Source organism: Anopheles moucheti, chromosome 2, assembly GCF_943734755.1.
Source record: "Anopheles moucheti chromosome 2, idAnoMoucSN_F20_07, whole genome shotgun sequence".
NCBI lineage: Eukaryota > Metazoa > Arthropoda > Insecta > Diptera > Culicidae > Anopheles > Anopheles moucheti.
The window spans coordinates 39,561,109-39,574,419 of record NC_069140.1 but is presented as its reverse complement, the minus strand read 5'-3'; the positions used below and the strand labels follow the sequence as shown (position 1 = coordinate 39,574,419).

General features: G+C 40.2%; 1 protein-coding gene across 1 annotated transcript; it reads left to right on the top strand.

The window, feature by feature from the left end:
• The first annotated feature begins 7,762 nt into the window (after positions 1–7,762).
• On the top strand, positions 7,763–12,077 carry LOC128309593 (uncharacterized). Its single transcript, XM_053046031.1, has 6 exons — positions 7,763–8,635; positions 8,711–8,800; positions 8,883–9,098; positions 10,737–11,615; positions 11,691–11,780; positions 11,859–12,077. Exons 1-6 carry the CDS (start codon positions 7,763–7,765, stop codon positions 12,075–12,077), a joined length of 2,367 nt encoding a protein of 788 aa, XP_052901991.1.
• Positions 12,078–13,311: the final 1,234 nt, after the last annotated feature.

Here is a 13,311-nt window from a genome sequence, read left to right as displayed (position 1 = left end):
AAGGTTTAACCGGTAGTTGGTTGAACGAGACTTTTCCTGTGTGTGTGTGTGTGGTTTTTTTCTAATGTTCCATCAGTGTTTGCCGTAGCGTTTGATGCTTCGGGTGACTGGGAGATCGATTCGAACTTTCATTACGATGACAGTCTGATGAAGGAATTTTTATGGGATATGGTGTAATCTGTTTCCAATGCAATGCATTTAAGCTGGAAAGATTTGTTGATAGAGGTTTGTTTATTCATATTTCTTATAAGCTATATTAACATGTAATAAGAAGTGCATCGCTCCACAAAATGTACTGTAGAAGGTCAATGACGGAACCGCTACACTATCGAGCCCTGCGAGCTAAAAGTTGATCTCAGTAGCACACAGTGTGAGGGTATATGTGTAAATCTTGTGTAACATTCTCAAAGAAGTGTCTTGCAACATTGCAGCATTCAGGAATTTGATGCTTTAGTCATATTAATGGGATTTACTTGTCTTAATACACTGAAATCGTACCGATTAATCTTTTAACTGCAGTAAAAACATCATTCGGAAGAAGGCGCGGGCTGTTAAGAAGTAATGGAAAAAAGGCTGAAAAGAGTTTCAGGGGCACATTCGCAGGATGTTTGTAATATTCCTCTCGTCCTTTGATGCTCTAAACATGGATAATGTGAGCTTGTTAAAGTGAACTTTTGATTTTTATTTTGTAAATGTTATACCCGATATTGGTATACTGTAATTTCAATTTCACGTTAAAGCAATTGTTGAGAATGCCGCGAAAGTCCAAATTTAATTCTGTACGATATCTTTAGTTTTACAGAAGAATCATAAAATTAGTGGTTTATTTCGGCAAACAGTCGCGGTTAAAAGAGACCGAGGGCGCGTCCTTCGGCTCTATTTATCCCTTTTTCCCAGGGCGCCATCGCGACCGCCGCTATAATAATGGCTCGTTTCTGCTCTCGAAGCTCTACAACAGCAGACGGCTGTTGTAGGGCGTAAGCGTTATCAAAACAAACGCATTTACAACAGCAATGTTTGGTAAATTTTTATTCAAGTAAAAAATTCAGCAATTGATTTTATCGGCCAACGATTTTCTGCATATCTGATACAAGCAAGTAATATGATAAATGTTATAAACATAATACGCAATTATTCGCAAAAATCTAATCTTTACGAAGATAAACTTTTTTGTCCTATAATCCATTCCGAGCATTTGGCTGAAGTTTCATCTGCGACGGTAGCCACCAAAAATTACCATCCTCCAAATCGCTGGCACCAATGTAAGGAAGAAATTGAGCTGCACAGTAGAATTGTTTGTGTGTTACTAAATGAACACACATACTACACACAACTACATCAACATTTCCCATGATACATCTCTAAATTTCGGTATCAATTGAATGTCATTTCCATTTACCATATTATACCACCATCCGTCATCTTTATTCCACCTCGGTATGTTATTTGTCATGTTACAGTTTCCCCCCCAACCCGATGGCGTGAACATTTTTCCACTCCAAATCCACTGGACGAGCAGAGAAAGCAACATTATTATTTCCCATCGGCTATTGCATACGCGCGCGCACCCGTACCGGCACGTAAACATGTTTCATGTGCACAAGGTGTCGGTCAACGTATGGACACGGTTATAATAATTGTACGCTCGTTTTTCACTCACACTTAACCGGTAATTAACGGTAAATAACTGTTTGTTCCCGGTGCTTAATTGTTCCCAGGATGCAGTTTTCCTGCAGGTGGGAAGCGGTTCGGCCGGTAGTGGGAGTCACAGTCACGGAAGTAACGCCACTGCAACTGGAGCACACTTGCGCCAGTCGTACGCGTACGGTCGCTGCCATCAGTCATCAGTTAATTTGTTTGCCCACTGGCCGATCGAGGACAAATGAGTTGTCAGGGCGTACAGGTTCGCGCTCAAAATGAGTGCTACGTGCATTAATTTGTCCATCATTCTACCATCCCACCCAGATACGCACAGCTTCCTGGTGTTTGGTCTCGCGGCCGTTCCGTGTGGGTAATCCTGAAAATACATTTGTTCGCTCAGGCGGGACAGGATTTGCAAGGGTGGAGGAAAATAAAACAGGAAAATAAAAAGCTGACTCAAAAGCGAGTTGATTTATATTCCTGCCAGGGTTTGGGGGGAAAAATGTAGCTTGGTAAAACAAAAAAAAAAAAAATGGCACAAATATGCACAACCACTCCCACCCGGTAAGCATTTCCTTAACGTTGGATTGAATCGCGCTGGTTCTGTTCTTTATCCCATCCTTTCCGCTCAAAGCAGATGAGCCGATGTGATGGAGACAAGGCAATGAGCTGATTTAACACCCATTAACTGAATTAGCCAGCGATTTATCATTTAATGAACATTTTAAATCTCCACCCGCGCACTCGTACACACGACCGTCCGGAGGTGCAATCGCGTTTAATGCTTCATGAAATATTCTCATATTCCCAAACAATATTTTGTCCTTGCTTGCTTCGTTGCAGGGCCACTGGCCGGCCGCGACCAGGCATCCGATGCTTTGGTTGTGTCGTATGTTGCTGATCCCATTCATAATTTGGCTACTTCCAACGGGTCGGAAAAGTGCATTATCTACCATCGTCTGCCTCCAAAGCAGTACCTCAGCAACCCCGTGCGCGGTGTCGCGTGGTGTAGCACTGGCAGCATTACTTTCCCTCCGGATGGGGGCTTAACCTAGTCCCGGTGTGATGTGGCGCGGTGTGGTGGCTTCATCATTAAAGCAGCATTCATGTGGTATTGCCTTCCGTAACGGTGGCGACTATCGGTAGATCGGTTGCGATAGTTCGGAACGTGGTGTCCCGATGGAGGCGCTTACTAAACGATAAGCACACCCACGATCCCGAATCGGTGCTATACAGTGCACATGTCTAGTGCAATCGCGCCATTGTACTCCCATCGTTCCCCTTCCCCACACACCCTTGCTCGGATGAAAGCCAATTAGGGGTCCGTGGAATTAATGCAGCTATCTGCTCGGTACACCGGTGTGGTACACTTTCGAAGCAAGATAAATTATGCACCGGCCGGTATGCGTTGACGGTGTTGGTGGATTATTGAATTTTAGCGTAAACTATTTCATTTCTAACATTGTGGAAAATCACACGAAACGGTGCGTGGAATGTTGTGATAGGTTGAAAATGCAAGTCAAATTTCCATTAACAACATTATTGGTGATTGCACTAGTGGGTTAGATAGAGCAGGAAGCCGATGGGCCACATCATTCTCATAAGCTTATAGACAGTGTTTAACGGCTAGATCTACTATCGTTCCATACACAGACATGTGTTTAATGGAATGGTTTTAATGAGTTATGTACAGACAGTATGTTAGAAAATAAGATTTCAGAATCTCAGAAACTTCTTCAAGAAAATAAATTTGTAAATTGAGTTACAAGGTATCTGCTGAAACAATAAACTCATCCATAGGCGAAAATTTCTACGATCTCCATCTAAAAGCAATACATCCAATATAATGTTTTGTAAATCGATACCATGAATTTTTGTGATCTTTTGTGTTGCGGTGATGTATAAACAATATAACCATGTGTAGTTTTTCCCACTATAATGTTGGTTTTTTCATTCTAATGTCTTAATCTTTAAAGGGATGACAATTTGATGTTGAATTTTCCAGTTTTAGTGGTGAATGCTAGCCAATAAGCTTATTCAGTCTACATAAAAATAATTAGAAAAGCAAGTGGTCACAAAATTTTAATTGTACATTACATGACAAGAAATGAGTTCAATCGAATCGTTGTATAAATTGAGTTTCGATGTTAATCATACCTGTAAATGCCTAACAACAGCTATATAAAATTGAAATACTATCTTATGAATTTGTCTCTTATAATGTTATGTTTTTTTTTTTATATTAAACCAATTCGGCTAGAGCCATAGGCCCTTATATCGTAATATCTGTTGTTTAATCTTGCACACCTTAAGTGGATTTAAGCTTGGCAACGAACGCATAGCGATACTATTAATTTCATTCAATTTGTTCAAATTGGCATTCATTTGCTTGGCATTCAAATTTTTGTTCTACAAACACAAGCAGGTTTCTTGCATATTTTCTTCACACTGAGACGTCAAATATGTTAGGAATGTGTTGTTCAATCACCAGCGATGATCGAGTGCTAACCTTTAGTGTAAAGATAACGAAATGGTAATTAATTTTAAAATCTCACACTCCATCTAGCGTGCGCTCATAAATTGCGGCCTGCCCCGGGTAAACCAACCGGAAAACCATTCAGCACTGTTTCCATTATCTCACCGTGCCCAAACGTGGAAAAGTCACATATTTTCATGCGTGATTAAGCTGATGGTATATTTTTATGACCCTTTCGTATGAACTATCGCTGCAACTTGATGTTATCGTTTGATCTCTTTATGTTCCGTTTTACAGTGTCCATCCTTCACCGGCGTGCGTGTGTGCGGGGCGCTGTAAAAGCTGCTTAAAATATTCCACACCCGAGCGGATCTGATGGGGTTTTGATTATTTATCGCTGATAGAATATAATGATCTTTCAATCTTGTTCAGATAAAGGTGAACTTTCCCAGTGCGCACACACACATGAAAACCTGTTACGTGCCACTTAGATAAGCCATTTACAAAGCGGGGTCCGTTTTCGGCCGGGTTCAGCGGTGTCTAATCGTAATTCTGACCCCGGTGCTTTGGTCATTTTTTCTCATCTCGATAATTTATGCCCAACCCGAACCATTGGCGAAACGCCAATCCCTTCGGGAACGGTTTGGGCCAATTCACCAACGATCATTTTCTGATTGGATGAAATTGATATCCAGAATAGCCTCTGCGTCCCATTCGCTTTCCATTCTCGCTTCCCTTCATCCGGCCCAGAACGGGTTCGAGAAAATGATGCACGGTGATACAATTCCGAAATAGCCGGTGGCTATCGGGTATCATCATTATCTTCGCCATCAGGGCCTGGTCACCGTGTCGGAGGGTTGGATCATATTTGCTGTAGTTCTGGAAAACCAGTCCCCGAGGAATCTCGTCAAAGGAGCACATAATCCTTGGCCAAAAAATCACTACCACTTGTGTTTGGGGTTGTGCTCTAGGGTGAGAAGATGATGCTCGTTTTGTCCAGCACCAAAGACACTGTCAGTTCTCGAGCCACCGAGTTGCCAAGGGATGGCTCGAAGGATGACCCTGGTCCCGCGTTGAAGCAAGGAAGAGTGTGTTCGTTTCAGGCAAAAATGGACGGGAAGAATCAATCATAAAGAGCTATTTTTCGGTGCGCCCTGTAGGCATCTCGTGTTGCACACGAATGAACGACACTGGGGTAGCATAATCGAAGTACCAGTAGGATAGCAAATTTCTGACATCAGGTGTCACACACTGCTTGACGAAGACACCAAGAAATGCGGACGATGATGGAGATTTTCACTCCCGGCGCAGGTCGTACACAATGTTCGTTGAACAATTCATTCGCTACGCTCATTGTCTTGTTGTTGTTGTTTTTTGCTTCAGTTTTATGTTCTCAGCCCGGCATATTTACTATTTTCCTCCCCCATACAAACACAAGAGACGCTGAAAACGAAAAGGTGAATGTACGGATCGCACCGAATGTGGAGGTCGCAGGTGTTAGGTGTTATTCTCTGTGTTTGTATTTTTGCATCTTCGCCGGGATGATTTCTGACGAATGGAATCATTTTTTGGAGTGCGTGTTGTCAAATATTCATTCGATTCCGGAACGAACGCTGTCAACACCCGAACACTTTCGACACGCTCCCGGTTTGGGTTCCAGTTTTTCTGCTCGTTATATGCCGTCTTTGCTCTTTGTGTGCCGTGTCTTTCACGCCGTCGTATAGGTTTCGTTCTCGACCTCGATGCTTTGACGAGTTTGTGAGGAGCTCGTTTTGTCATCCGTGACAGCCTGTGAAAAGGGCTTCTGTTAACCAGTCGGTAACCATATGGAGTTGGATTTGATATTCAAATTATGAAATGAAAAGCAGGTTAATCGAGTTTTAGCCTCACCGTTGCCCAGGGTGATCAGATGGAGGGGATGAGATGAGTAGCTTGGGTGTTGGTTTTCCACCTGAAAGTTGGGACTGGAAGGACAGCTTCGATAATTGAATTCGATGTTCAGAACGAGCTTGTGGCAGGTGGCCCAACGGCACAAACGATAAGCCAAGATAGATACAGGAAACTTCAAGGTGTCACAGCTGATAAAGATATGCAATTTATGAAACGCTAAAGATAAAGATTTTTTGTGTAAGAAAGAAATTGGATACAATGATAGTTTGAATTGAGAGAGTTGATAGTTGAAGTTTAGAAAATAAACAAGTAAAATGTTAGAAATTAAATGTCAGTAAATTAAAAAAAAATGATTTCTTAAAAAAATCCAATTAAGAACACAGATTCAGAGTTATATTAATGTATTTGTTAAAATCTTTTGAAGACTATATGAGATTCTATATATACTATTTCAACTCAATTTAAATAATTTTTTTAAAGAAGTACACCCTTTACAAAGTGGGTGAAGGTGGTTGAACATGAAAATATCATCTTGAACTTTATTGTTTAGAAGATTTTATACGTTTGTTGCATCTTCGCTAATCTTTCGTTTTGCACAGTTCATTCATTACATTTATAAATCTGTGTGAAATATTGATATTGTAAATAGTAATCATAGGTATAGAAACAAAAAATTGAATGGTTATCTTGGCTAATTTACACTACCAGTGAATTAGTAAATTTTATCATGCAATAATTGTATTAAAATAAGCGGTTTTAACAAAGTGAACATGAGCATTGAATCATCGATAGGAATAATTAATCATGAATATAAAGTGAGTAGATTTACCAATCAGAAGCCTCACCAAAAATATCAGTTTTTATCTAGTATATCCTGAGATGTCCTGTGATGTCCAAATATTTCCATCAATCAAGTGAATTGATCCATTAGGACAAATTCACTTAAACAGTAGTTGTAATTACGTAATAAATTACAGAACGTCAAAAGATAAAAAAGTGTAGAGATAGTATCGTTTGGGATTAAAAGAAAGTAACTAAAAATTTTCAATATTCTGGAATTGATGAATACATTTCGATTAGCAACACCGTTTATTATAATTTTCTGCTAAAGATTGTTACATTGCATTTATTATCTGTGTCCTATAATCACACTACTAAAATCTGCTACCGGAAAACTAGATATTGAATAGATAAATGTGGTATTGTTCATAAACCACAAAAAACCAGGAGAATAAGAACATGTTTCAATAATTACATCAATGTTTGTACTATAAGGATAATGCAGCAATGTATTATGACTGTTGTTTACGGTTAGTGCGTGTAATTATAGCTATTTAATAATTTGCTTCATCGAAATGTGTTCTATTAGCCACTACTATTTTTTATAATTAAAAAAACTTGGACAAAAAAAAGGAAATTGCACCATGTGAAGGAAGACTTGTTCGACTACCTATAAAAACATTTGTTGAGAACGAGGTTTACACCTGCTGTTGTACATCCCTGTTGCCGATTATTTATTCATTAAATTGCACGGATAGTTAGCCATTTAACACGCAAAAAAAAAAAATTGACCCAGGAACAAAAAAGCAAAAAAACAAATAACAACATTAAAATACATATGTAGAGAAAGGGATTTACTTATGACTTATTCAAACCATATTGACTTTCACAACCAATGCACGTTTGCACAATGAATTGAGTTGTAATCTAGCTGTAGCACATTACCGTTCCATCAGTAATAGTGGATAGGCAGCAATGGAAGCGTTGGATAAATTCTACCAGTTCGAGCGATTTATGTGTCCGCTCTGCAATGCAATCGGGTTCAATGTGTTAAGCAAAGAGTGGAAAAAAAATTATCGTACCTACACGTCGATCTTTCTGTGCGGGCAATACTTTATCTGGATGGTGTGGTCGATCATCATAGCGAGCGATGCATTTGAGCTGCTGAAGTCCCTTTCATTTCTGGGGTTCTTCTTTCAGTGTTCGCTCAAGATGTACTACACAAGCGCCGACGCCGCACTGTACGGGACCAACTTTGACGGACTGAAGCAAACCATCTATATAGGACACATCAGCGGAACTACCGAGCAGAAAACTGTGATCGAGCGAATCATCGGGATAGTGCTGCTTATTATGAAAGTCACTACCGTACTGTACACCTCATCTTTGTTCATTTTTGTACTCTATCCGGCCTATATGTACTTCGTGGTAGGTGTGAAAGTGCCGATCTTTCCGCTGTACGTACCGGGGATTGATATTTACTCGGCTTACGGTTACGGGATGACCAATGCATGCCACATGTTGATTGCGGTGTATGGTTGTCTCGGTGCAATCACATCTGATATCGCATTCATGATGTTCGTGCTGCATTTCGTAACCTATGTTGAGCTGTTCAGAATAGAGTGTGAACAGTTTCGGGATGATTTGAACGATATTAATGAGCGCTGTGAACGACACACGCCGGAATATAAATCCTTCTGTCGAGAGAGGATGCGTGGCTTGTATCAGTACCATCAGAAGGTAATCTTGTACATCGAGTCGCTGCAGGAGTGTTATCAAAGTATTTGTGTGGTGCAGGTCGGGAACTGCAGTTTTTCACTCATGTTTAACCTGTTTCTGGCGCTGACGGTAAGGATATTGCCGAGACCCTTAGTTGATAAGTAAACGATCAAAGTTGGTTCCAAATTTTTAATCGCATTGCAGACCGATTGGTACGCTACGTATGGCTTCATGTTCATATCCTGGTTTCAACTGTTTATTTACTCCTTGCTCGGTACAATAATGCAGCTGATGGTAATTATTTACAAAAAAAACATCGTGGTATATATTCTGAATTAACGACTCTTGTTTGATTATAAATGTGTTGATTGTGCAGAACGATCGAATGATGCAATACATTTGGAACCTTCCCTGGTATATGCTGCCGGTCGATGAACAAAAGCTTTTCAACTTTATGCTTCGTCGAAGTCAACTACCCGCCGAGATGGTCGTCCAGAGCGTCGGCCCGCTCAACATGGAAACCTTTACGGACATAATGCAGAAAGTTTACTCAGCCTTTACCATGATGTACAGCTTTCTTGTGGATCTCAGATAAATCGTCAGTTATCTCAAATCATAATTCTAGAATTGATGTTTGCGTGATTTCTCTTTTTATTCGAAGTAGATTGCAAAATATCCTTGTCATGCGGAAGGTTAAATAACTGAAATACTTCTAAGTAAGGCATTTACCGCAAAATATGAAAAATTGTTTTAAATTGTTGCTATTCTGTGTGATTCTGTGAGCCTACGACTTCTTGCTTCTTTTTATTGCTCGTACAATTTCTGTGAATCAATTTCAGTACAATCAATTTCAGCGAAAAACAAAACTCTGATCAAAACTTTATTCATGCATGTTTTGTTGCTTTGGAACCACTGGAAAGAAACGGAGATCAATTGGAAAAATTGTTTATAGATTTGTTGTTTCGTGGTGTGTATGGTGCTTGCTGCGATATTTGTCACGCAGCACATATATAATATCAACCTTGCAAATTATGGATGATATACTGAAATAAGGATATACTAATTTTTCGTGAAGTACGGTTGTAACCGTTACCACTACTCCCTCAGAGTTACTCATGCAGGTAGTTATCATGTTCATGATGCCAGTGGAATCTGCTAACCATGATGAAAATGAAAAGATTTTTGTTGTTTACAAAATTTACAGTACAGCTGTCAGAAGATTTCCTTCAAGGAGACCTGTTGAGGCGGTGCTTTTATCTGAAAAAAAATGTTGCAATTGTTATCCAAGTCATATTCAAACAAATAACTCAAACCTAATACTGCTAAACGATCTGCCTAAGTTTGAACAGGTCAACGGTAGAGAAATCTGGACTAGTATCACACTGTGATGGTCGCATGCAGTAGAGCTCATGACTGCGGCTCCGGCTTGAGGTCACTTACACAATTGGAATGGTTAGAACGGTTGGAAATTCTGCACTGAAATGTTAGTATGAGTAAAAACATAGGGAACATGATAGTTAATCTGGCTTTAAAAAAATAGCTTACAAGCATATCATCTATATAAATATTCTAATCCACTCAACAGCTTCTCGCCACAGCTCCTGACACTGAAAAAAATCCTCGAAGTGAAAAACTGCACCCCGTCGATTCTTCATCGGGTGGTTATTCTTAATGAATCAAACTGTTATGTTTTAACGCTTTTTTGGCTTTTTATTTGCAATATTAAAAGTAGATTTACTATAAAGCATGCTAATTATACTCAAGGAGCTCCAGCAGTATATACTTTAGCATTTGTACCTTATTGGCAAAGATGTGCATCAAAGTATTAAATAACTAATTTCATTGATACGTGTGCTAATTACCAAGATTCTCTTAATCATTAGAAAAAAAATCTTGCATTCTGCGAACTAAAATCTGCTAAACTGTCTACAATGAAGTACCCCAACAGGGGCTGTGAACAAGGTTCACACGTGCCATTGTTCATACTTTGCATACTTTGTCGATTATTTATTCAATTAATTTCACGGATAGTTGGGAATTCTTTGTTCAATAACAAAAAAAAGTTGCAGAATACAAATACTGCTATACATCACATACCTTGTAACGAAATGAATACACGTATGTTGATTGGTGTTATTATTTATTCAAACCATATTGACTTTAACCTGGTGCGAATGAATTGAGTTATACAATCTGCAACGCATTGCCATCCATCAGTAATAGTGGATAGGCAGCAATGGAAGCGTTGGATAAATTCTACCAGTTCGAGCGATTCATGTGTCCACTCTGCAATGCAATCGGGTTCAATGTGTTAAGCAAAGAGTGGAAAAAAAATTATCGTACCTACATGTCGATCTTTCTGTGCGGGCAATACTTTATCTGGATGGTGTGGTCGATCATCATAGCGAGTGATGCATTTGAGCTGCTGAAGTCCCTTTCATTTCTGGGGTTCTTCTTTCAGTGTTCGCTAAAGATGTACTACACAAGCGCCGACGCCGCACTGTACGGGACCAACTTTGACGGTCTGAAGCAAACCATCTATATAGGACACATCGGCGGAACTATCGAGCAGAAAACTGTGATCGAGCGAATCATCGGGATAGTGCTGCTTATTATGAAAGTCACTACCGTAATGTACACTTCAACTTTGTTCATTTTTGTACTCTATCCGGCCTATATGTACTTCGTGGTAGGTGTGAAAGTGCCGATCTTTCCGCTGTACGTACCGGGGATTGATATTTACTCGGCTTACGGTTACGGGATGACCAATTCGTGCCACATGTTGATTGCAGTGTATGGTTGCCTCGGTGCAATTACATCGGACATCTTGTTCATGATGTTCGTGCTGCATTTCGTAACCTATGTTGAGCTGTTCAGAATAGAGTGTGAACAGTTTCGGGATGATTTGAACGATATTAATGAGCGCTGTGAACGACACACGCCGGAATATAAATCCTTCTGTCGAGAGAGGATGCGTGGCTTGTATCAGTACCATCAGAAGGTAATCTTGTACATCGAGTCGCTGCAGGAGTGTTATCAAAGTATTTGTGTGGTGCAGGTCGGGAACTGCAGTTTTTCACTCATGTTTAACCTGTTTCTGGCGCTGACGGTAAGGATATTGCCGAGACCCTTAGTTGATAAGTAAACGATCAAAGTTGATTCCAAATTTTTAATCGCATTGCAGACCGATTGGTACGCTACGTACGGCTTCATGTTCATATCCTGGTTTCAACTGTTTATTTACTCCTTGCTTGGTACAATAATGCAGCTGATGGTAATTATTAACAAAACATCGTGTTAGACATTCTAAATTAACGACTCTTGTTTCATTTTAAATGTGATGGTTGTGCAGAACGATCGAATGATGCAATACATTTGGAACCTTCCCTGGTATATGCTGCCGGTCGATGAACAAAAGCTTTTCAACTTTATGCTTCGTCGAAGTCAACTACCCGCCGAGATGATCGTCCAGAGCGTCGGCCCGCTCAACATGGAAACCTTTACGGACATAATGCAGAAAGTTTATTCAGCCTTTACCATGATGTACAGCTTTCTGGTGGATCTCAGCTAAATCTTCGATTATTGCAAACCCATGTTACGTGAGCTATTCTTGTATCATTTTCACCTACGCTAGACATGACTATTCGATAGTTTTTTAAATTATATTACTCGTTCAAAATCACGCGTGCTACGTGGCCTGATTATTTACAACCTCTTCATCGTTGCTTTTGCGCATGAGACGGAACTCCATGAACCATCGGCCAGCCTACCATATCCTGCTTCTCATTCTTGCTCATATTTTAACCAATTTAACCTGTCATTTTCAGTGAACGATCACATAGGTAATCGCTGTGTAGGCAGGATCCTCGACACCGGTAAGCGAGAAGCTTTCGTCGCTACCTTTTTCCTTGGTCGGCGTAACCGGTTGTGGTTCGACCAAACACATTTGTTTTCGAAGTCGCAATGTCTAGAATGGTAAGGATGCACTGTGAAAACTTACGAAAATATTTATGGTAGACAGAGAGGGATAGAAATAGTATGAAAGAGAGCAAGAGGAGAGAGTAAAAAGATGAGTATACAGGAAATGGAAACTCTTACCAGCAAATGTGTAAACAGTAGCAAAGAGCGATCAGTGCACGAGGTGGTGTGGTGACTGAGGAGGGAAAAATTAAAAGTGAAAAAATGTCATAAACAGTGACGTCTTTTATGTGCTACACGTCTGGCTCCTGAAATCTTTCAACATTTTGTGCACCATTTTTTGCTGTTATTGTTGCGCGCTTTCATACAGTTTCTTGCTGCGTTCCTTAGCAAGTGCTTCGCGTGTGTTCTTAGGGAACGGGACAGTAGATGGACGCGTGCGTTTACCGTTCTTTAGAGTTTGAGTTTTTTTGTTGTTGTTGTTGCTGTTGGTGATTTTTTTTTCTGTTTACAAAAGACGCTTTGCGGGAGCATTTGTTGCCACGAGCTAAACTTTTCTTTTCGTTTCATGTCGTACCTGTAAGTGAACAGAGTTGCCTGTTATCCTTTCATTTGCTCGCTATTCTTGGGAGTTTTGGTTGTTACTGATACTGCTGTTATAGCGTTCTAACACCGTTTGCTTCCGTTCGCTGGCAGGGATCAGGGATGATGTGATGACGTTCAATCTTCCCACCCAGCCCGGGAGCAGTGTAGCCGAGACGAAAACACGAACGAACAGCGCTCGGCACACACCTTTCCTTTCTCGGTATGACACACACACACACAGTGGCACGTACGCGCACTAAAAAGCAAAAGAACCAACCATGATGTGTTTGATAAAATGATAA

What these genes read in the sequence shown, in the direction of transcription:
- LOC128309593 (XM_053046031.1), top strand. Translation starts at nt 7,763, where the DNA reads ATGGAAGCGTTGGATAAATTCTACCAGTTCGAGCGATTTATGTGTCCG. An exon ending in ACCTGTTTCTGGCGCTGACG is followed by an intron (nt 8,636 to 8,710) that starts GTAAGGATATTG and finishes ATCGCATTGCAG; the next exon opens with ACCGATTGGTACGCTACGTA. An exon ending in ACCTGTTTCTGGCGCTGACG is followed by an intron (nt 11,616 to 11,690) that starts GTAAGGATATTG and finishes ATCGCATTGCAG; the next exon opens with ACCGATTGGTACGCTACGTA.